Genomic DNA, 25348 nt, shown 5'->3' with positions numbered 1-25348 from the left:
TCGTGTTGCAGGTACCGGAGACGGATTCAATGCCCATACCGTCTCCAAAGGATGTAAAAGATGTTGGCTTGGACCCAATGCCCATTGATGACGAAAGCCCTTCAAGGTGGCCTTCAGAATTCAACAAGCTGCAAAGAGAGATCATTGAACTTTGGGATGCCTGCAATGTGTCATTGGTTCACAGGACTTACTTCTTCCTCCTATTTAAAGGTGACCCAAGTGATTCGATTTACATGGAGGTTGAGGTCAGGAGATTGTCCTTCCTCAAAGACACATTTTCGCGTGGAAATCAGACTCTGGAAGATGGCCAAACTCTAACACCCGCTTCAAGGTAAGTTCGTTATCACCGATCTAGAATAGAAGGTTGCAGACACTCACGATATGTTTTAACTTTGTTACATATTGCCTGCATTGGTCGGCTTAAAACATGTTTTATTCTGTATATAGCATGAAGGCTTTGACTAGTGAGAGACACATGCTGAGCAAGCAAATGCGAAGGCGACTGTCTGAGGATGAAAGAAATAACCTCTACCTAAAGTGGGGTATCAGTCTACACTCGAAGCATAGGCGGTTGCAATTGGCAAACCTCCTGTGGAGTAACACACAAAACCTGGACCATATCATGGACAGTGCCACAATTGTTGCAAAGTTGGTAGGTTCAGTAGAGCCCGAGCAAGCATTCAAGGAGATGTTTGGTCTCAGGTTTGCACCGCGAGACACTCTCACCAAGCGGAAATCTCACTTTTGGTCAGAAAGTTTCAGGTCTCTTGTGTAAGCTTTTGCAAGATTGATCACCCAGTACAGAAATTTCATCGAGTCCAATTCCATTCGCGTATAGATTATGATTCCGTGTCAAATATCCCATTTGATATTCTCTCTTCAGATTGTATATTTTTATTTTTTGGATCTGCTTTCTGATTGTAATATTTTTGTTTTTGAGTTAAAAAGTTGTGATTGTAAATTTGGTCAGGCTAGAAATGGTGCGTAAGGCTTCCCTAGTTTCTTGTAAAGTAAAGCTCCTTACCGACGCTCAAAAGAAAAGAACACCAAGCTACAATTTTTACCATTCTCAATCACTACTAATTCTTAATTCTGCCCATCTTATCTCTCTTTTCTCTGTCTATCTAATTTCCTATGACAAAAGAAAAGAAACAACCTGCCTTTATGTAGGTGTTTTCTCCAATATTAGGTTCAATATTGTGGGATGCGAGTAGTTGGTCGATCGGCATGGTATAGCTGATCAAACCAACACTCGCATCCTACAACATCCCGGAAGATTTGTCACGCATTGAAGTATTTCTGGTCTTATGTCTGACTCAAAGTCTTATTAGAAGATAATGAAAATTTAGCTCAACATTTTATGAAAATAGACTACTTGAGATCCTAGAATGTAGCCTAGATGATCTAACCAAAGCCTAATTAGTCATAAGAGATTATATGACATTTGTTTTTAGGTTTAAGAAATGCCGCCCGACTAGCGCCTAGCGTCTTTTAGAACCTTAAGAATGATAAAGATCCAACATACTCGTATCATTGTGTAAGAGTGTGTAGAGTGTTTCAGTTGGGGTCATATAAGATCGTTGCAACTCCCAACCATACCTGGCGTGCACGCGAGCTTCAGCCTCAGCAACTTCATTTTCTGGTACATCCGGTGCAGCGTAGAATAATTTGTTCAATTTTTCATGGTCGGTAAAATAATGATGCTTGGGCGCCCATTTAAGCGCGGCGAGCACCTTAGCCTGGGCAAGCTCTTCACTCCCAGGCACATGAATCGCAATGTAACATATAAGAACCAAGGCATGAAGCTGAACATTCCAATACCCAAAATAAAAAAGTCGGATCAGTTGCGTAGCTGCTCCAGCAATTATTATTGGCTTGGAAACCTCAACGTGAAAATAGTTGCTTGTTGTACATGCAAATTTTGTGAGGGCAATGCAAGCATTTTTCGTAACGAAATTGTTTGTTTCATGTAAAAGTCGCAGAAGAGGGTCGACAATCATCCTTGTGTCTGTTGCTTCAAATGTTGTTGCTAAATTCCCAACAGCTTTAATGCACGGGATCAGGAGCTCCGGATCTTCCTTCTCATCGGTGAACTTTATTACTAATTGATCAACGATAGATTTCCGAGCTGGAGAATTACGATACAAGGCAGATGTTCTCAGTTCAGCATCCTCCTCAGCAACCGCAGTGATCTCCATTAATGCTTCGGCAGATTGCAATTGAACATCTTTGGTACCCTTTTCTAGGTTCACAGCTAAAATTAAGAGGACACTTGATTCTGCGATGCTAGGAACAATGGCTGAGTTCCCTTTGGCTAGTTTGGCAAGGGCTCTGGTCGCCATAGCTTTCATTTCAGCCTTGGTGGCAGGGTCTTCATTGCCATTGACATTACTATTGGTTTTGCTCGTGGCATGGTTACTATCTACTTCAACAGTTTCGAATGCTAGATGGCTCAAGAGCCAGTAGACTACATCACGCTGTACGAAAACATCGCGGCATTTGGGGTGTCTAGCTGCGATCTCTGCGTCCACACTATTCACAGAACTAAGCAGGATGGTCAGCCACGACACGTCGCCAATTACATTTTCGAGTTGCATCAACATATCCCTGAGCCTTAAAGGGTTGATGCCGTGGGGCACGAAACACGTGATGTTGAAATGGTTGATGATCTTGATGATGATGTGAGCATAAGAGTTCTTCATCAGCCTGGATTGAAATCGTTGGGGATTAGTTCGACCAGCTCGAGGATGTACCGTATGGGGCGGTCGAAGATATCAGGGCCGGAGAGGCGGGAACTGCGGAGTTGGCGGAGAAGCCCCGCCAACTTTTGAGACTTGGATTTGATCTCGAGGATCCACTTCTTCTCTGCCTCACCACTACAAAACCATTTTTTAGTGTCAGCTATGCAAAATCCGACAGAAAATGGATGCAATGATGGATATAATAAGTGACAAAATTGTAGCATCAGGAAATGAATTTTTTGACAGAAAATACTCTAAAACCGACAGAAATTGTGTCGATATAACTGACAGAAAATATATTAATAATGAATAAATAAGAGCACTCTCTGTCGGATAAAACCAACAGAAAATACTAAAACCGACAGAACTTGTGTCAGATATAACCGACAGGAAATTTATTAATAATGAATAAATAAAAGCATTCTTGTCGAATAAAACCGACAGAAAATATATTAATAATAAAAAAAATATAAACCACTTTCAATCATTTCTTTCCCCTCCCCTCCATTCACTGCATTTTCCATATTCAACCTATGTTTCCATACTCAACCTATGTTCACCTGAAAGGCTTTCAAAATGACATCGTCATGAAGGGCAACATGGTTTCGGCAATTGCGGCAGCTGTACAACCTTGGCCCAACCAATTCCGTCATCGAAATCGAGATTACTACGAACGAGAATAGACCCCTTAAAGCCAAAATATACAAATCAAGACCCTCTCCTTACAGAGCATCTCGCAATCAGCATAACTTCTTAGCATCTTCATGTGTCGTTGGTGTGTTCATCAGGAGCAAAGGAACACTGCATCTGTTCTTAGAACGGAGAGACTGAAAGAAATTGGAGCGGTGATGTTATGGTATCTGAAGTGCAGATCACATAATATATTATGCAATTTCTGTTGACAGAACAAAACAGGACAGTGATTACGTGAAGAATCAAACAACTTAAGCCAATGATTAAGAGCAGTAATGGTGATCAGTTAAGCCAATAATTGCACAAAAACCCAACTTAAAAAATCACCACAAGATCAGAAACAAGGTAAAACTAAAACACAATAATTGGAAATGAATCGTGGCTTAAAAATAAAACCCAGAATTTAAAAAGTGAATGAATTATTTCACCTTGTCCTTTCCCAGAGGCTCTTAGTTGCAAGTGTTGGACTGGAAGTAAATGAGGAGAGAAGAGAAGGAGAAGGAAATGAGGAGAGGAGAAAAGGGGGAAGGAAGAAGGCACCGGTGCAAGTAAGAGACAAATGGGTATTATGTTGGAAAATTTGATTGAGGGGCTGAGGAAATCAGGAGCGAGGAGTCGAGGGCCTGGGACCTGGAGGCGAAAGTGGGTTTTGGGGTTTGGAGGGAAAGAGATTTGATTGAGGGGGTTTTGGGGGAAGAAGTGTAAAAATATATTCGGCTGAAATTCAATTAATATTCAACAAAGATACAAAGGCCATTTATACAGACTCATTCTCTTGGAAGAGAATTAACCTAGCCTACAATCAAGCTATACAAAAAAGGAAGATTTTGTACAAATCAATTACAGACTTTGTTTTTGAGTTAAAAAGTTGTGATTGTAAATTTGGTCAGGCTAGAAATGGTGCGTAAGGCTTCCCTAGTTTCTTGTAAAGTAAAGCTCCTTACCGACGCTCAAAAGAAAAGAACACCAAGCTACAATTTTTACCATTCTCAATCACTACTAATTCTTAATTCTGCCCATCTTATCTCTCTTTTCTCTGTCTATCTAATTTCCTATGACAAAAGAAAAGAAACAACCTGCCTTTATGTAGGTGTTTTCTCCAATATTAGGTTCAATATTGTGGGATGCGAGTAGTTGGTCGATCGGCATGGTATAGCTGATCAAACCAACACTCGCATCCTACAACATCCCGGAAGATTTGTCACGCATTGAAGTATTTCTGGTCTTATGTCTGACTCAAAGTCTTATTAGAAGATAATGAAAATTTAGCTCAACATTTTATGAAAATAGACTACTTGAGATCCTAGAATGTAGCCTAGATGATCTAACCAAAGCCTAATTAGTCATAAGAGATTATATGACATTTGTTTTTAGGTTTAAGAAATGCCGCCCGACTAGCGCCTAGCGTCTTTTAGAACCTTAAGAATGATAAAGATCCAACATACTCGTATCATTGTGTAAGAGTGTGTAGAGTGTTTCAGTTGGGGTCATATAAGATCGTTGCAACTCCCAACCATACCTGGCGTGCACGCGAGCTTCAGCCTCAGCAACTTCATTTTCTGGTACATCCGGTGCAGCGTAGAATAATTTGTTCAATTTTTCATGGTCGGTAAAATAATGATGCTTGGGCGCCCATTTAAGCGCGGCGAGCACCTTAGCCTGGGCAAGCTCTTCACTCCCAGGCACATGAATCGCAATGTAACATATAAGAACCAAGGCATGAAGCTGAACATTCCAATACCCAAAATAAAAAAGTCGGATCAGTTGCGTAGCTGCTCCGGCAATTATTATTGCCTTGGAAACCTCAACGTGAAAATAGTTGCTTGTACATGAAAATTTTGTGAGGGCAATGCAAGCATTTTTCGTAACGAAATTGTTTTTTTCATGTAAAAGTCGCAGAAGAGGGTCGACAATCATCCTTGTGTCTGTTGCTTCAAACGTTGAGAAGAGAATGCTTTGAATAATAATATATTCTTCTCAATAAGAGGAACTTATAGGTGTACAACCCTAATATAAAAGGAAAGAAAACTAATTACAAGTGATTACATGGGATTACATATCAATTAGGGATCCTACCTAAAATACAAAAGTCAACACTCCCTCTCAAGTTGGTGCATATATGTCGCTCATGCCCAACTTGTGTAAGAACCTTGAAAACTTGTGACTCGAAACAGCTTTTGTGAGGATATCTGCCAACTGATCTTCTGTTCTTATCGCCGGTACTTCAATTATTTTCCCTTCCAATTTTTCTTTGATGAAGAACCGATCAACTTCAACATGCTTTGTTCTATCATGTTGTACCGGATTATGTGCAATGTCACGAGCAGCTTTATTATCACAAAATAATTTCATGGGCTGATCATGTTGTATACCCAAATCGCTTAACAGAAGCTTAAGCCACAAAATTTCACAAATCCCCAAAGCCATACCTCTGTATTCTGCTTCTGCACTGGAACGGGCAACCACATTCTGTTTCTTACTTCTCCATGTAACTAAGTTACCCCCAACAAACGTAAAGTAACCTGATGTTGAGCGTCTATCATCAATGGAACCTGCCCAGTCTGCATCAGTATAACCTTCAACACTAAAGTGATTATTCCTCTTAAACAAAATTCCTTTGCCCGGACTTCCCTTCAAATATCGCAATATTCTCATCACGGCATTCATATGTTGTTCTCCAGGATCATGCATGTATTGACTCACTACACTCAAGGCATAAGCAAGGTCCGGTCTTGTGTGTGCCAAATACATCAAACGGCCTACTAACCTTTGGTATCTTCCTTTGTCAACTGGTACTTGATTAGGATAAACACTAAGCTTCAATCCTTCTTCTAATGGTGTAGCTACTGGCTGACAAGCTGACATGCCAGTTTCGTGCAACAAATCAATAATATACTTCCTCTGAGACAAGAAAATTCCAGAACTGTTTCTCGACACCTCAATCCCTAAAAAATATTTCAGGGATCCAAGGTCCTTCATTTCAAATTCTGTAGACAGGTATCTTTGCAAGGCCCCACGTTCTTCCGGATCATTACCTATTACCACCATATCGTCTACATACACAATAAGTGCAGTAAGCTTCCCATTCTGTCTTTTCAGGAACAAAGTATGATCAGAGTTACTTTGTATGTAACCGAATGCTCTCATAGATTTTGTGAATCTTCCGAACCATGCTCGAGGAGACTGCTTCAAGCCATACAAGGATTTCTTCAACCTGCACACTTTTCTTTTGTATTTATCTGGAGCATTACATCCCGATGGAAGATCCATATAAATCTCTTCTGTCAAGTCTCCATGCAAGAAGGCGTTCTTCACATCGAACTGTTGTAAGGGCCAATTAAGATTTGCAGCCAATGACAACAAAACACGAACTGTGTTGATCTTGGCTACAGGTGCAAATGTATCTGTGTAGTCGATTCCATATTTTTGAGTGTATCCTTTTGCTACCAGTCTTGCCTTGAAACGATCCACCGTCCCATCTGCTTTGTATTTCACAGTATAGACCCATTTGCATCCCACAGGTTTCTTACCAGCTGGCAAATCTGTGATTTCCCAGGTAGCATTCTTCTTCAAAGACTTCAACTCTTCATTCATTGCTACTTGCCAACGTGGATCAGTTAAAGCCTCCTGCACACTGTTAGGAATAGATACAGTAGATAATTGATGCACAAACGACTTATTTGATTCTGACAGGTGACTGGTAGACACATAATTACTTAACGGGTATAACACATTAGACTCAAGGTTGGGCTTACTCACTGGATACCTAGTTTTGCATTTAGGGTCGGCTTCATAAGTAAGTTTAGGAATACCTCGGTTGACGCGATCAGGTAGACGACGTGGTGGTGGTGCATCCGGGATCGAAGACGATTGATTATGGTTATTGGGACTCAAGATCGACTGTGAGGTAGCTGGCGATACAGGGCTGTCCGGTGGTGAGGAAACTGGCAGTGAGCTATCTGGCAGTGAGTTATCTGGCGATGTCGACTCGTCCCTTTCAAGGTTTTCAACATTGTTTCCATGTGAATGATCACCACTGGTCTCCAAGACATTACCACTTAATTCCAATTCATTCACATCATTATTTTCGTGTGAATGATCACCACTTATTTCCAAGACATCACCACTTAAATCCAAATCATTCACTCTATCTATATCTGGAATAGTATAATCAAGAGTTTGAACTTCTTTCTGATTCTCCCCCTGAAGTGAAAACTCGGGATTGGCAAAGTACATATCATTCTCATGAAACGCAACATCCATAGTGACAAACAACTTATTCGTCGGTGGGTGATAACAACGGTATCCTTTCTGCCTTGATGCATACCCCACAAACACACATCGTAAGGCTCGAGGTTCAAGCTTACTTCGTTGTTGTTTCTGAAGATGAACGAATGCCACACAACCAAACACATGAGGTGGAAGATTAGGGACTGCAGGAGCATCAACATGTGAAGAAAGTGCCTGAAGGGGTGTCTGAAAATCAACCGATCGGGATGGAACACGATTAATGAGATACGCAGCTGAGGTGAGAGCTTCTCCCCAATAGGATAACGGGAGACGAGCCTCGAGTAAAGAAGCACGAATAACCTCCAGAAGCTGACAGTTCTTGCGTTCGGCAACCCCATTTTGTTGTGGAGTATATGGACATGTAGTTTGATGAACAATCCCATGATGATCAAGAAAGGCACGAAGTTCAGAGTTAACATATTCGCCACCATTATCACTCATGAGAACCTGTATTTGTGACTTATATTATACTTGTACCATTTTGTAAAACTGTTGAAACAAAGAAGTAACTTCACCTTTGGATTTCATCAAACAAACCCAAGTCATACGTGTGCAGTCATCAATAAAAGTAACGAACCAATGAGCACCACTAAATGTAGCAGTTTTAGATGGACCCCAAACATCAGAATGAATTATCATAAATGGAACAGAACTTTTATTCAAACTGGATGGAAACGAAGCACGATGACTTTTAGCTAGTTCACAAACACCACATTTAAAGCTAGAAACATCATGCTTACCAAAGAGGCTAAGAAACAACCTCCGTAGATAGCCGAAAGAAGCATGTCCAAGTCGACGATGCCACAACCAAACCTCCGAAGCTTTATTCCTATCCCCCGGATTTCCTTCCACTGCAAGAGCTTGAGTCAACATTCGAGAACTGTTTGATGTCAGCTCCAAGTAGTAGAGCTTCCCTTTCCTAATACCATAACCAATCGTCTTGCGAGTCCGAATATCCTTAAAAACACAAAAAGAAGGCCAAAAAATCACAAGGCAATGCAGGACAACAGTTATTTGAGCAACAGATAATAAATTATAGTCAAGAGAAGGCACAACAAGTACGGTATCAAGACTAAGGGTATCTGAAAGAGAGACGGTTCCTTCCCCGATAACAGGGGCAGGATTACCATTGGCGACACCGACGACAGTTTTGGTGGATGGTTTTAGGGTTTCTACCTGTCTAGAATCACAAGTCATATGTTCAGTAGCACCAGAATCAATTATCCATGTATTATTCGTAACAGAGGTAGAAACCTTTAAAGCCTTACCATTGTTACCTGTATTAGCAGAATCACAAGTCCAGACTGCCATACCCAAGCAACTTCAATCAATACGTTACTCGGTGATTGATAAAGCCCAAATTTCCAAGCAAACCAAGCCCAAGAAGCTTCAATTTTTCACGGCTTCAGATCAAATCAGAAGCAAATAGGCCAATTGGTCTGTCGTGTCACACAACAGAGAGTCAAACGATTCGATGAATTCGAATCAGCAACGACGGCGTCGCTCGCTGTTCGTTTCGAATTCAGAGAGGGTAGCAACGACAACAGTCGCTCGCTGATCGAGGTCGACGCACCACACACGGCTGAGCCGCAACAGTGCTATTGCAGCTATGGGGTAATTTTTTTCTTTTTTTTTCGACCTGGCTCTGATGCCAAGAAGAGAATGCTTTGAATAATAATATATTCTTCTCAATAAGAGGAACTTATAGGTGTACAACCCTAACATAAAAGGAAAGAAAACTAATTACAAGTGATTACATGGGATTACATATCAATTAGGGATCCTACCTAAAATACAAAAGTCAACATGTTGTTGCTAAATTCCCAACAGCTTTAATGCACGGGATCAGGAGCTCCGGATCTTCCTTCTCATCGGTGAACTTTATTACTAATTGATCAACGATAGATTTCCGAGCTGGAGAATTACGATACAAGGCAGATGTTCTCAGTTCAGCATCCTCCTCAGCAACCGCAGTGATCTCCATTAATGCTTCGGCAGATTGCAATTGAACATATTTGGTACCCTTTTCTAGGTTCACAGCTAAAATTAAGAGGACACTTGATTCTGCGATGCTAGGAACAATGGCTGAGTTCCCTTTGGCTAGTTTGGCAAGGGCTCTGGTCGCCATAGCTTTCATTTCAGCTTTGGTGGCAGGGTCTTCATTGCCATTGACATTACTATTGGTTTTGCTCGTGGCATGGTTACTATCTACTTCAACAGTTTCAAATGCTAGATGGCTCAAGAGCCAGTAGACTACATCACGCTGTACGAAAACATCGCGGCATTTGGGGTGTCTAGCTGCGATCTCTGCGTCCACACTATTCACAGAACTAAGCAGGATGGTCAGCCACGACACGTCGCCAATTACATTTTCGAGTTGCATCAACATATCCCTGAGCCTTAAAGGGTTGATGCCGTGGGGCACGAAACACGTGATGTTGAAATGGTTGATGATCTTGATGATGATGTGAGCATAAGAGTTCTTCATCAGCCTGGATTGAAATCGTTGAGGATTAGTTCGACCAGCTCGAGGATGTACCGTATGGGGCGGTCGAAGATATCAGGGCCAAAGAGGCGGGAACTGCGGAGTTGGCGGAGAAGCCCCGCCAACTTTTGAGACTTGGATTTGATCTTGAGGATCCACTTCTTCTCTCCCTCACCACTACAAAACCATTTTTTAGTGTCACTATGCAAAATCCGACAGAAAATGGATGCAATGACGGATATAATAAGTGACAGAATTGTAGCATCAGGAAATGAATTTTTCGACAGAAAATACTCTAAAACCGACAGAAATTGTGTCGATATAACTGACAGAAAATATATTAATAATGAATAAATAAGAGCACTCTCTGTCGGATAAAACCAACAGAAAATACTAAAACCGACATAACTTGTGTCAGATATAACCGATATGAAATTTATTAATAATGAATAAATAAAAGCATTCTTGTCGAATAAAACCGACAGAAAATATATTAATAATAAAAAAAATATAAACCACTTTCAATCATTTCTTTCCCCTCCCATCCATTCACTGCATTTTCCATATTCAACCTATGTTTCCATACTCAACCTATGTTCACCTGAAAGGCTTTCAAAATGACATCGTCGTGAAGGGCAACATGGTTTCGGCAATTGCGGCAGCTGTACAACCTTGGCCCAACCAATTTCGTCATCGAAATCGAGATTACTACGAACGAGAACAGACCCCTTAAAGCCAAAATATACAAATCAAGACCCTCTCCTTAAGAGCATCTCGCAATCAGCATAACTTCTTAGCATCTTCATGTATTGTTGGTGTGTTCATCAGGAGCAAAGGAACACTGCATCTGTTCTTAGAACGGAGAGACTGAAAGAAATTGGAGCGGTGATGTTATGGTATCTGAAGTGCAGATCACAGAATATATTATGCAATTTCTGTTGACAGAACAAAATAGGACAGTGATTACGTGAAGAATCAAACAACTTAAGCCAATGATTAAGAGCAGTAATGGTGATCAGTTAAGCCAATAATTGCACAAAAACCCAACTTCAAAAATCACCACAAGATCAGAAACAAGGTAAAACTAAAACACAATAATTGGAAATGAATCGTGGCTTAAAAATAAAACCCAGAATTTAAAAAGTGAATGAATTATTTCACCTTGTCCTTTCCTAAAGGCTCTTAGTTGCAAGTGTTGGACTGGAAGTAAATGAGGAGAGAAGAGAAGGAGAAGGAAATGAGGAGAGGAGAAAAGGGGGAAGGAAGGGGGAAGGAAGAAGGCACCTGCGCAAGTAAGAGACAGATGGGTATTATGTTGGAAAATTTGATTGAGGGGCTGAGGAAATCAGGAGCGAGGAGTTGAGGGCCTGGGACCTAGAGGCGAAAGTGGGTTTTGGGGTTTGGAGGGAAAGAGATTTGATTGAGGGGGTTTTGGGGGAAGAAGTGTAAAAATATATTCGGCTGAAATTCAATTAATATTCAACAAAAATACAAAAGGCCATTTATACAGACTCATTCTCTTGGAAGAGAATTAACCTAGCTTACAATCAAGCTATACAAAAAAGGAAGATTTTGTACAAATCAATTACACACTTTGTTTCCTATTCTAAACCAAGATATCAGGCATCTTGATATCATTGACTTTTCAACACTCCCCCTTAAGTTGGAGAGTGTACATCGAGAACTCCCAACTTGCGTATGATGGATGAGAAAGCCTCATTTCCTAATGCCTTTGTGAACACATTTGCAAGCTGGTTTGAAGAAGGAATGTACCTTGTGACGACTGAACCATCTTGTATCTTGTCTCGAATAAAATGAAAATCAATCTCTATATGTCTAGTTCGCTCATGAAAAACTGGATTAGCAGCTATATGGAGCGCCGCTTTGTTGTCACAATGTAGCAAGACCGGTTTTGGGTGAAGCAAACCTAAATCCCTCAGAAGATATCGAAGCCATAACAGTTCACAACAAGTTCCAGTCATGGCTCTATATTCGGCCTCTGCTGATGATAAAGAAATGGTCTTTTGTCTTTTTGACCTCCAAGAGATCAACGAAGAGCCCAAAAAAACGCAGTAACCTGTAGTTGACCTTCGTGTCGTAGGACATCCCGCCCAATCTGAATCACAATATGCACTTAAGTTCAAGTTGTTTTGAGAAGAGAAAAACAAACCTTGTCCAGGCGTACTCTTCAAGTATTTCAGAATTCGGAGGGCTGCTTCCATGTGCGGTTGTCGTGGTTCATGCATGAATCGACTTAACACATGCACGGGATAAGTGATGTCCGGCCTTGTAATAGTTAAATAGATCAATCGACCAACCAACCTTCTATACTTTGCCGGATCTTTAAGCAACTCACTAGTGTTAGAAAGTTTAACATTCTGCTCCATAGGAAACTCTACTGGGCGAGCTCCCAAAAGGCCACTATCTTTCAAAATTTCTAAAGCATATTTTCGCTGAGAAATAAAGATCCCTTTCTTTGACTGTGAAACCTCTATTCCCAGAAAGTACTTCAAGTTACCGAGATCCTTGATTTTGAAGTGACCATGAAGAAACTTTTTAAGAGCATTAATTCCTTCAGGATCATTGCCGGTGATCAAGATATCGTCAACATAGATCAGGAGGGCTATAAAGGATTGCCCTTGCTGCCTCGTAAATAGAGAATAATCTGCCTTTGATTGAATATAACCAGCGGATTTAATTGCTTCTGAAAACTTTGCAAACCATTGCCGGGAAGCTTGCTTCAAGCCATAGAGGGATTTATTAAGGCGACACATGAGATTCTCCCCCTGTCGCCGAAGACCAGGAGGAAGGGTCATGTAGAGTTCTTCATGAAGATCACCATGAAGAAAAGCGTTGTGGACATCAAGTTGGTGAAGAGATCAATCGCGGGCAGCAGCGAGGGCTAATAAACAACGAACAGTGACCATCTTAGCAGTAGGGGAGAAGGTATCGTGATAATCAACACCTTCAAGTTGAGTGTAACCCTTGGCGATGAGGCGAGCTTTATAACGTTCAATAGAACCATCAGAACGATGTTTGATCTTATACACCCAACGACAACCAATGAGAGTTTTGCCGACAGGGAGAGTAGTGAGTGTCCAAGTATTAGTGGCCTCCAAAGCATGCAATTCAGAGTCCATGGCAGCTTGCCAATGGGGATGAAGGGCAGCCTGAGCATAAGTGTGAGGTTCGACCTGCTGACTGATAGAAGCAAGGAAAGATTGTTGTTGGGGTGAGAAGCGATGATAAGTGAGAAAATTAGCAAGAGGATACCTTGTACCAGTGGTAGGACCTGTCGACGAAGAGGACGAATCAATTGGTTGGGTAGAAGGCAAAGTAGGGCAAACATAATCACTGAAGCGAGCTGGAGGAGCTGAGCGACGGTCAGAGCGGCGAAGCACGGGCATGGAAGATTCTGGGGGCATGGGCGCTGGGAGCGCTGTTATGGCAGTAGCAGGGACAGAGAGATGTGGAGCATCGGACGCGGGAGGTGGACAAGGAGAAGACTCAACAGGTGACACGGGAGGAAATGTGGGTGCGGAAGGGAACGCAGAGAGAACAGTGTAGTCAGGAGTGCCATGTTGCAGAAACGTCTCGAAGTGCCATCTTGGACAGGAGCCAACGCCACCAAATAGTAAAGTCCTCCTCGTTGCTTACCCAAACCAATCGTTCTCTTCGTGGTCAGGTCCTGCAAAATACACCAAGTGGGAAAAAAGGTGACGGAACAATTTAATCCTCCAGTAATTCGACTCACTGACATCAAATCTACATTAAAAGTAGGCACACATAACACATCTCGTAGTAAAAAGGTAGAATTCAAAGGTAAATCTCCAGTTAATGCAATAGGTGCTTGTTCTCCACTTGGCAATAAAACTAGCAGCATATGATCATTTTTCACACTATTAGTGAGCAGTTTCGGTGAGGAGGTGATATGGTCCGTCGCACCACTATCGATAATCCATCGATGGAGATGTGAAGGATTTTTTGACAAACCTTTGGTAGGGTTGGTAGCATTGGCTTGAGGGGCAGCAGATACATCTTTCCCATTCATGATACTGAGAATTTGTTGAAATTGAGAATCTGATAAACCTGACATCACGGACTGCATTTCTTGCACAGAAGGTCCTTATGAGGAAACTATGTTGGCTAACGAAGAGCCGGTGTCTCGCTTGGGGCGATTCCCACCACGTGGATTGGATTTGTTGGTCTTATAAAGACGATGCCCAGGTGGGTACCCATGCAACTGATAGCAAGTATCAATAGTGTGGTAATCTTGATCGCAATGCGTACAATGCATGGGTTTGCGAGTGGAAGAACCTGACGACTTGGAATGGTGGCCCTGGCGAACTGTCATGGCTGCTGTTGCAATGGTGGTGTGAGAAAGGCTCAAAGAGCGTTGTTTCTCCTCTTGTGAGATTGAGGAGTAAGCTTGACGTACAGTAGGCAAGGGATTCATCAAGAGGATTTGTCCTCGAACAACACTATATGAATCATTGAGTCCCATAAGGAACTGCATCAACCTGTTCCTTTCATTTTGAGCACCGCATGTGCATGAGGATGAATCACTGTAAGAAGACAACTCATCCCACAGACTCTTCAACTTGGTATAATAGGCTACAATAGAGAGTTGATCTTGAGAAAGACACGAAATATCCCGCTGCAATTGAAAAATCCAAGGGGCATTACTTTGGGAGTAGCGCTCTTCCAATTCGTCCCAAATCTCATGAGCGCTAGTCATGTAGAGAATGCTGTCTGAAATATCTGAATCGATTGAGTTGATGATCCAGGCAACAATCATGTCGTTGCATCTCTTCCATGTAGCATGATCGTTCGGCTGGGTTTTTGTTGACGGTTGTGGAACAGTGCCATCAACAAAACCAATCTTGTTTTTAGCACTCAAGGAAATCTTCATGGCTCGGGACCAGGTGGAATAGTTATCCCCATTAAGGGGTTTCGAGACCAGCACCATAGCTGGGTGGTCTAAATGATGAATGAACAGTGGATTGGAAGCATCAGGCTTGCTTTCGCTCGAAGTTCGATCATCGGCCATTGCTAATATCAATGGAAATAAAAAAACACGTTGCTTGTGATGAACAGCGGCAAAAAGAAATAACAGCAGAAGAAAATAGAACTAGGGTTTTGGCCTAGCTCTTGATACCATGTAAAAATATATTCGGCTGAAATTCAATTAATATTCAACAAAGATACAAAAGGCCATTTATACAGACTCATTCTCTTGGAAGAGAATTAACCTAGCCTACAATCAAGCTATACAAAAAAGGAAGATTTTGTACAAATCAATTACAGACTTTGTTTCCTATTCTAAACCAAGATATCAGGCATCTTGATATCATTGACTTTTCAACAAGAAGTGGGAAAATATGAGGTGGGTTTAGGGCGGGAGGAGTGAGAGAGCTTGGAGGTTGGGGTGGGGATGAATGTAGGTGATGAGATTGATGGTGCGTTTGGTACGCAGACGGGACGGGACGGGACGGGACGGAACGGGACGGGACGGGACGGGACGGGACGGAACGAAGGTGTAATTTTTGAAAAAGACATGGGGTATATTTGTCTTAAAATGGTAAAACATTGTGTTCCACATACGTGGAACAAACCCGTTCCAGGGGGGAGGTGGAACGCAAAAACACCCAAAATCTGTCCCGTGGAACAGCCCGTTCCACCCATTTTTGGCGCACCAAACGCGGGACGGAACGCCTCGTCCCGTTCCGTCCCGTCCCGTCCCGCGTACCAAACGCACCCTGAGAGAACGTCCATGGTTGCTTGCTCAGTCGGGAGCTATGATAGCAGGGAAAGAGAATTTGGCGTTTGGATGCTTGTTAGCCAAAATGAGGTCACGTGTTAGAAGACGATCCCATTTGGATCCCTTGGATTTCATTATTGTCGGTGAAAACCGACAGAACATTTTTTAAAGTATAAACCGACAGAAAAAAATGGTGGCAAAAATCCCCCCCAAATTTTGTTACGATTTTAAAAAATAAAAAAATAATTGTTTAATTTAATAAATAAATAAATAAACTGTATTTATATAGAATACGTTTTTAAAAATTAAATAAATAATTATTTGGTTTAATAGATAATAATCCATGTAAAATATGCAACAAAGAAAAAATCCCCCCAAAATTTTAAATTCCCCCCCCCCCCAAAATTTGTTACGATTTAAAAAAGTAAAATAATAGTTGTTTAATTTAATAAATAAATAAATAAACTGTATTTATATAGAATACGTTTTTAAAAATTAAATAAATAATTGTTTGGTTTAATAGATAATAATCCATGTAAAATATGCAACAAAGAAACAAAAAGATAATTGTACAATGAAAATGTCATCACACAAACTAAATATTGTCTAATCAATACTTGAAAAACATAAATAAAAATTTAGCACAAACTGCTTTTCTCACTTCAAAATTTAGGCAAATTTAACGGAGATATGCATTCTACGAAACTAGTTTCAATGATCTAACTATCAAACTTGTTTGTAGATACTACAAGATTGCATACGTAAAAAATTGAAGAAAAAAAAAACATTCAGAGATTAGGCAACGGAACAAAAGTTTTTTACGGTTATAAATGAAAAATCACAATTTAACGGTTATTTTAGCTCCGGTTTTGATGATTTTTTTATAGCTACACTCCGCTACCCTATAAGAACGCAATGAACGAATTTGATATTCAATTTAAAATATTTACACTAGTGGATACCAGAAACTCTTATTTTATACTTAATGGAAGTATAATATTAACTCTAAGTGTTTGTTTAATCTACCATTTTAACGCGATATGCATTCTACGAAACTTTTTTCAACGATCAAACCGTCAAACTTATTTGTACACACTCCAAGATTGCATACGTAAAAACTCGTAATAAATAAACATTCAGAGATTAGGTAACGGAACAAAAGTTTTCGACGGTTATAAACGAAAAATCACAATTTAACGGTTATTTTAGCTTCAATTTTAATGATTTTTTACAGCTATACTCCTCGACCCTATAAGAATGCAATGAATAAATTTGATTTCAATTTAAAATATTTACACTAATGGATACCACAAAATCTTATTTTATACTTAAATGAAGTATAACATTAATTCTTAAGTGTTTATTTAATCTACTGTTTTGATGCCATACACATTCTACTAAACTTTTTTCAATGATCTAACCGTCAAACTTATTTGTACACACTCCGATATCGCATACGTAAAAGATCACAAAAAACAAACATTCAGAGATTAGGTAACAGAACAAAAGTTTTCGACAGTTATAAACAAAAAATCACAATTTAACGGTTACTTTAGCTCCGATTTTGATGATTTTTTACAGCTACACTCCTCGTCCCTATAAGAATGCATTGAATGAATTTGATCTTTAATTTAAAATATTTACACCATTGGATACTACAAAATCTTATTTTATACTTGATAGGGAAGTATAACATTAACTCTAAGTGTTTGTTTAATATACTGTTTTGATACGATACACATTCTACGAAACGTTTTTCAACGATCCACCGTCAAACTTGTTTATACACACTCCGAGATCGCATACGTAAAAAATCACAAAAAACAACATTCAGAGATTAGGTTACGGAACAAAAGTTTTCGATGGTTATAAACGAAAAATCACAATTTAACGGTTATTTTAGCTCCAATTTTGATGATTTTTTACAGCTACACTCTTCGACCATATAAGAGTGCAATGAATGAATTCGATCTTCAATTTAAAATATTTACACTAATTTTATACTTAATGGAAGTATAACATTAACTCTTAAGTGTTTGTTAAATCTATCAATTTGATATGATATGCATTTTACGAAAGTAGTTTCAACGATTCATCCATCAAATATGTTTGTATATACTCGGAGATAGCATGTGTAAAAAATCGCAAAAAAAAAAAAAAAAAAAACATTAAGAGATTATTCTGGTGGCTGTCCAAAATTTTGCTTTGTTTGTGTCGGTTATATCCGACAGGACCATGAGTGAAAAAAAATATTTAAAACATGTGTTTATTTATTTATTTTTAATCAGTATAACATTTTAAAATAATAAAATCAGACATGATAGAGTACACCAAATGTTCATGTGTGTTTATGTGCCAGACAATGTGCTTTGTGACGCATTGAAATTTTTTTTGTGAATTTCTTTGTATCTTGTTGCTTGCTTGTGAGGGAGCATAATCCTTATTACAAAAATGATAGAGCTTCAGATTGTAGTCTGTTGTTATTATTCTCTCAGAAAATTTATGGCTCTTGGGAAATTGGTTCATTAGACTTTAGGGTCATGAGTGACAAAAACAATATTTAAAATACGTGTTTATTTATTTATTTTTAATCAATATAACATTTTAAAATAATAAAATTTTAATTTCTGTCAGTTATAACCTCCAGAATACTAAAATAATAACCGCCAGAAAGTAAAATAATAAAATAGTCAATTTCTGTCAGTTATAACTGCCACCATTAACTTAAAAAACCGACAGAATATGTCAAAAATATTTTTAAAAAAGGATTCAAAAATACTGTTGGTTATAACCGCCATTATTTTTCTAATATCCACCACTAATTAAATGATGAGTCGGATATAATTTATCCGACATGATTTTTCTAATATCCACCACCATCATCTGCCACCTAAAACTAATATTGTAGTAGTGCTGGTAGTTCTTAAAGCCCTTGTCCAAACCCTTTGTGACTTGGCCAGCAAGTTTGATCATCTTGGCCAATATTGGATTCACCATTTTTGGAATTTTGGATACAAAACTGCAGTTGAAAATCAAAATTTCTTCACCGTATCGGTTTTCAGTTTGAAACAAGCAAAAAACGATGAAAAGAATAATAGTAAGTTATCGGATTAATCTACCACTTGAATTATATACATCTTTCAAACGAAAAAGAAAAGAGAGAGATAAATATGTAGATAGTAGGAGGGAAGAGATCAATTCAAACGTGCCTCTTGTGTTCGTTTCCGCGTCTAACGAAGTGGAACCCTTTTGTTGGCATTGAAAATATTAGATAAACCACACTGCAAATTACGGGTGCATACGAAAACCATATTCATCCAATACATATGACACACTGAAGTATAAAGTTAAACCCTAATATAACTAACTCCTTATAAATCAGATGAACAGAGAAAAATATACTATTATAATATATATATATAAATCAGATGAACAGAGAAAAATATACTATTATTATATATATATATATATATTTATTTATATATTAAATTAAATTTTAGAAAATTTTGAAAGAATGAGGTAATATATTTTTATATGGTATAGTATTATTGTTTTATTTCTTTTCATAATTATTTTGGTAAAATTCTCATAATTTGAATGGTTTATAATGTTTGGTTTTTCTATACTTAGTTTATGAGAAAGAGAGTTTTGATGTGGAAAACTTTACTGAAAACATTATCAACGTAAGTCTTGAAGGCAATAGATCAAGCCAAAGTTCCAATACAATTTCCCCATGGTGATCGATGAAATTGAAGGATTTTGTAAAATGAATAACATGCAAGCTTTGAGTTTCATTGGTAAGGTTTTAACTTTTGAGAAAGGCTTCGCAACTTTGAAAAGAAAAACTCATTCATTTTGCATATCGTTGCACATTTGATATTTTGTATTAGACTAGTAGTGTATTGGTGCCTTTTTATTAAGCTCTTATTTTGGAGTGTAGATGTAGTACTTAACGATAAATGTGCTTTTATGCTTTGAAGTAATATTTATGTGGGAATTTGGTATGTGCAAATTTAAGGAAAAAAATTATTTTTCTTAACCGGTCATAACAGGTCGGGTCAATTTACTTGTTGGGTAAAGTGACTCGACGTGTTAATAACACGTTAAGATAATGGGTGTAACACGATGTGATCTGTCAAGATAACAAGTTTTACACAAACACGACACGACAAACCCGACCTGTTTGCCAGACCTAGCGTGTGCATGCTGTATGCACATTCAAAAAATCATATTTCTGTTCCAAGATTATGAAATTGTCCTATTTTGAGGTATTTCCCTTTTTTTTATGTCAAGTATAGGGTAGCTGGGTGATTGGTTGGTAAAACACCAAGGACTAGGAGCTTTATATATAGAGACAAAAAAATTCACTATATTTCAAGGAACTCCACTAGTTTTTAAACATGTCAATGAGAGACAAAAACATAAAAACAACTAAAGTCCAGCCTAAAAACATGGAAACAATGTTCTAAAATACCAGTTATACCCCTAAGGCTTTAGGGCTGTTATAGAAACCAACCCTCATAACTCCAACAAAATTAATATGTACCAGAAGCTCAACCCATCCTCGATTATTTCTGCATAATCAATTCAATCAATCTTCGACCATTTTCATAAAATTAGTTCAACCCGTCTTTGACTATTTTTGCATAATCAGTTCAATACGTCCCTGACCTTTTTTGCAGAATCAGTTCAATCAGTCATCGATCCTTTTTGCATAATCAATTCAATCCACCTTTTTGCAAAATCAGTTCAACCCGTCCACCACCATTTTTGCAAAATCAGTTCAACCCGTTCGACCATTTTTGTGGAATTAGTTCAACCGGTTCTCGACATTTTTTTGCAGAATCAGTTTAATCAGTCATCGACCATTTTTGCAGAATCAGTTCAATCAGTCCTCGGCCATTTTTGTAGAATAAATTAAACCCACCATATTGCAGAATCAGTTCAACTCATCCTTGACCATTTTTGCAGAATCAGTTCAACCCGTCTTCGATAATTATTGCAGAATTAGTTCAACCCGTCCTCGAACATTTTTCAGAATCCGTTCAACCTGTCATCAACCAATTTTTGCAGAATCAGTTCAATAAGTCTCAACCATTTTTGCAGAATCAGTTCAACCCATCATTGACCATTTTTGTAGAATTATTTCAACTTATCTACGACAATTTTTGCAGAATCAATTCAACCAAAGTTTCTTTAAAATTATGACTATAAACCCACACCATTTATTGGATCTCTTAGCAATGCTTATTGCCTAAATAGCACCCCAAACCAAAACCATTTATCAATAACATTAATATCGATTCAACTGAAGGTAGAAACGCGAGCTCACTGTGGAGAATTTTTTTGGGGTTCCCAGCACAAAAGCCAGGTGGTGTTCCCACCAATTGAAATTTGACATCTAAATATTCTTTTATATCTTTAATTGTTAAAAATTGAGATGCTAAATCGTCGACGGAAAACCAATTAATTTAACGTAGTTGTACTTCCACCGTCAACTCTTACCGCCATTACCAATTACTCATTATGTAAATCTTTTCACTAATTTAGAAATCATCACAAAATTTACCAACACCCAGAAAATGAAAACATGAGAAAGAGAGATAATCGGGTTTGGGCACGGCGTGCTTTGGGATTTAGAAGTTGACTTCCGTTATTTTTTACTCTCTTTTTAGACTACGGTTTTCAATTCAAAAGTGGAGGGTAAGTGTTGGGCAAACAAGATTGAATTCGAAATCGAGTAGGAAATATGATGGAATTCGAAAGCAAGTTGCAGAAGTGCTTGATGGGGAAGTTCACATCCCTTAGTTTTTGTTTGACTATTGGACTTCCAGCTTTTAAGAATTTATTTGATTAAAAAGGGATAAAAGAAGATTTAGATGTCAAAAGTCTATTGGTAGGGAACACCACTTGACACAGAGTAATAGATGAAGAGATAACAGTGTGAAAAAACGTTTCTACTATAAAGGGTAATTTTGTAACATACACTCCAGAGAAAAAAAAGAAAGAAGGTAATGATGTTATATTTCACATGTATTAACTTTTGTCTCTCCTTTTCATGTTTAAAAAGTGTTGATTCAATATACAATTAAGGAAATAGTCTAATCCAATTGGGAAATTTGATCAAGATCTATGTTTGGCGCAGAGGGTTGGGATTAAAGACTCCCAATCCTAATCAGAGTCAATAAATTTAAATGGAATTTGAAAACCCACAGAACAAGGACAATACTAACAAGGACAAAGATTGTCTGCCCTCCTTGTTCCCGTGCCCTCTCATGTCATCCTGTTTGTGTGGTCACGGTTAAGCCACGTCAACATTTTATATTACTATTCATTTTTATCTTATTATCTTTATAAAAAAACAATATAAAATGTTGAAATGGCTTAACCGTGACCACATAAAACAAGAAGGCAGGGGAACAAAGAGGGCAGACAATCCTTGTCCCCCTTATTGCTCGAACGAAGGGACGGAGTTCGATGATCGATTGACGACATTCTATGAATTTGGGTCTGAGTGAGAAACCGAGAGTCGAAGTCAGTTGAAGCTTCGAGTTCGAGAGAATGAACTAAGGAGGAACAAACAGAGAGTCAAGAGTGTTTGCCCTTTAGATTAGAACCAAGGGTGGAGATTTAATCTCATATATTAGACTGGTGGAAAAGGTCTAGGTCGGGCACCCTTTTGCTCATATATTTGGACCTGCCCCGCCCCACCCTGTTTAGTATTAAGAATATTTGGAACAGCCCTGTACCCACCCCAAATCGCATGTACCAACCCCGACATGCGGATCCCCCTCCTACCTCCGCCTCCCTTCCTCTACGCAACCCAAATTCCCACCCTTCCGCTGCCCATAATTGTTTTAGATGTCCGATTTCTCCTTAAGAAAAAGATGAATGCCCAACAATTCCAACACCTACTGTGTATACATTTTCGTCAAAATGTACAATGAAACGACAATTAAAGAAAATCATCAAAAACCCTAAACCCTAACTTTTAAACCCTCTACTGGTGTTTGGGTTAAAACTTGAACTTTGGGCTCAAAAAGGAGTTGGCCCAAAAGAAAGAAGTCTAGAAGGAGAAAAGCCCGAAGCCCAGCCAAAGCCCAGAAAGCAGGAGAGCCCCTTTTCTGACTAGGTGCAGACCATTTGAACCACTTGCTCACATACTTAGAGGTCAAGTGGTGTAGACCAGCCAGCTAATCAGCCCAAAAACACTTTATAGTGGCAGTACAAGTAAAAAGCTGATGAGTCATTGCCCTTCAAGTTGCATTCGGGCAAGATCACTGCTACAGGAGGCCAAGCCAAAGTGTCTATAAAAGAAGAAAGAGAAATCAGAGATAAGGACACTCAATCAAACAAACAAATACAAGCACAAACTCTGCTCAAACCAGATTTGCTTTCAACGAAGCTGTAGTCAGCCCAAGCCTTCATCCCTTTCGGGATCAACCCTCACCCAAAGCCTTTGTAATAGCTCTGCTACCTTGTCTAAAACTTGCTGTAGTATCGATTTCCTTCGGTAAACCCATCTCCCTACCCCTCTTTCTAAAGCTCTCAAACCCCTTGATAAACAACAAAGATAGGAAGTTGCAAGATGATCAGCCTTGCCCGACCTTCTTTGTTTTTGTCTTTTCATTCAGTAGTCTAGCAATATGTTGTATACTTCCAGTTGTATCCAAGTTATTTCTGGCAAGTTGATGATTAAAAAGGCTCCTCAGTTCTTGAATCCGATTTAAATATGTCTTCACAGATTAAATCAGATCTAAGTTCTAAGCCCTCGGGCATGTAAGATTGATCATTTAAAAGTCCTTGGTCTCAAGGCATAAAAAAGAACCTTATGTGGACTTAACCCATCCACGACAGTCTTTGATAAACAAGAAGTCCGAAGTTACTTGGGGCGCAAGTAATCGACCTATCCCTTAGTGTTATTTCTATTATATTATGATTATCGAAGAACGTTTGAGAATAGAAGGAATTCTGATGGGAAACCTTAAGGCCTACACCTAAGGCCCTACAAAGGCACCTATTTGGATTCTTTCTGCTTGTTGGGCTCGGGTAATCAGAAGTATAATAATCATAATACTTCTGTAATCAATGAAACAAAACATTATATATTCAAGTACTGTGTTAGTTCTTGATTGGAAGCCTTAAGGCCTACACCTAAGACCCCACAAAGGCACTTTTCATAACTAAAACAGCTTCTCGGGTATATATACAACTAAAACTCAACATCCGTTTTACATCTGCCATGCTGAAGATGGCAGTGGCACGCCTGAGCACTTAAAAGTTAATCTTGATTGTGAGCACCTTTCAAAGTTAACTCTGTCATTCTCTTTCAGCCTTGCCCGATAAACTTTGCCCGACAAGCCCGCCAATGAAGCAGAAGCCCGACAGAAAACATCAACCGGCGCCAACCTCTCGGAGAGCTGTGTGCTCGTCGGCTAGGAAACATCCCCAACAGAAATTCTAGTCACGAACAACTGGGACATCTCACAAACTCCCTCGCCCCACAAACTGCCCTTTTCCTCTACAACCAAATGCTCTACTACCCAACCTCCCACAACCACTACACCTTCACCTACGCTCTCAAGGCATGTTGCTTCCTCCATGATAACAACAAGGGCCGGGAAGTCCACGCTCGCGTCGTAAAAACTGGGCACTTTTCCGATACCTTCATCCAAAACTCGTTGCTTCACTTCTACGTAACCCAAGCTGACATTGTATCTGCTACCTGGGTTTTCGATTCTTTACCAAACCTTGATGTTGTTTCGTGGACTTCGATGATTTCGGGTCTTAACAAGTGTAGATTTGTGGAGGAAGCAATTGTTAAGTTTATGTCCATGGATGTGCCGCCTAATTCTACTACTCTTGTCATTGTCATGTCCGCTTGTTTGAGTTTAGGAGCTTTAAAGTTTGGTAAATCTGTTCATGGATATTGTATGAGGAAGTTATCTGAAAGGAATGTTATTTTGGACAATGCAGTGTTGGATTTTTACATGAGATGTGGGTCTTTGGTGAGTGCACGGTACCTGTTTGTAAATATGCCCAAGAGAGATGTGTATTCTTGGACTAGGTGGGTGGTTATGCACAAAGAGGATTTTGTGATGAGGCAGTGAAGCTTTTTCAGGAGATGGTTCAGGGAGAGGAAGTTGAGCCTAATGAGGATACCATTGTAAATGTATTGTCAGCGTGTTCTTCGATTGGGGCATTGAGTTTAGGCCAGTGGGTGAATTCGTATATAAGTGCACGGCCAGATCTCGTGTTGAATGGCATTCTGGGAAATGCATTAATAAACATGTATGTAAAGTATGGGGAAGTAGGTATGGCAGTTTCGGTTTTTAAAACCCTGGTTTGCAAGGATCACATTTCGTGGAGTACCATCAT

General features: G+C 39.2%; 1 protein-coding gene across 2 annotated transcripts in view; it reads left to right on the top strand.

The window, feature by feature from the left end:
• The window catches only part of LOC126588468 (kinesin-like protein KIN-7H), a 58161-nt gene that overhangs the window by 5665 nt on the left and 27148 nt on the right, over positions 1–25348 (top strand). Inside the window, exons 13-14 of one of the 2 annotated variants that reach the window (XM_050253564.1) lie at positions 12–331; positions 448–1097. The exons of the other annotated variant lie outside the window; for it this stretch is intronic. Of the exons in view, the coding sequence (XP_050109521.1) occupies positions 12–331; positions 448–775 (648 nt within the window). The 3' untranslated portion in view covers positions 776–1097. Of the gene's footprint in view, positions 1–11; positions 332–447; positions 1098–25348 lie in introns of those variants that run through there. 2 annotated transcript variants of the gene reach the window in all.

This window comes from Malus sylvestris, chromosome 2 (genome assembly GCF_916048215.2).
Source record: "Malus sylvestris chromosome 2, drMalSylv7.2, whole genome shotgun sequence".
Lineage (NCBI taxonomy): Eukaryota > Viridiplantae > Streptophyta > Magnoliopsida > Rosales > Rosaceae > Malus > Malus sylvestris.
This window is presented reverse-complemented; position numbering and strand designations above follow the sequence as displayed.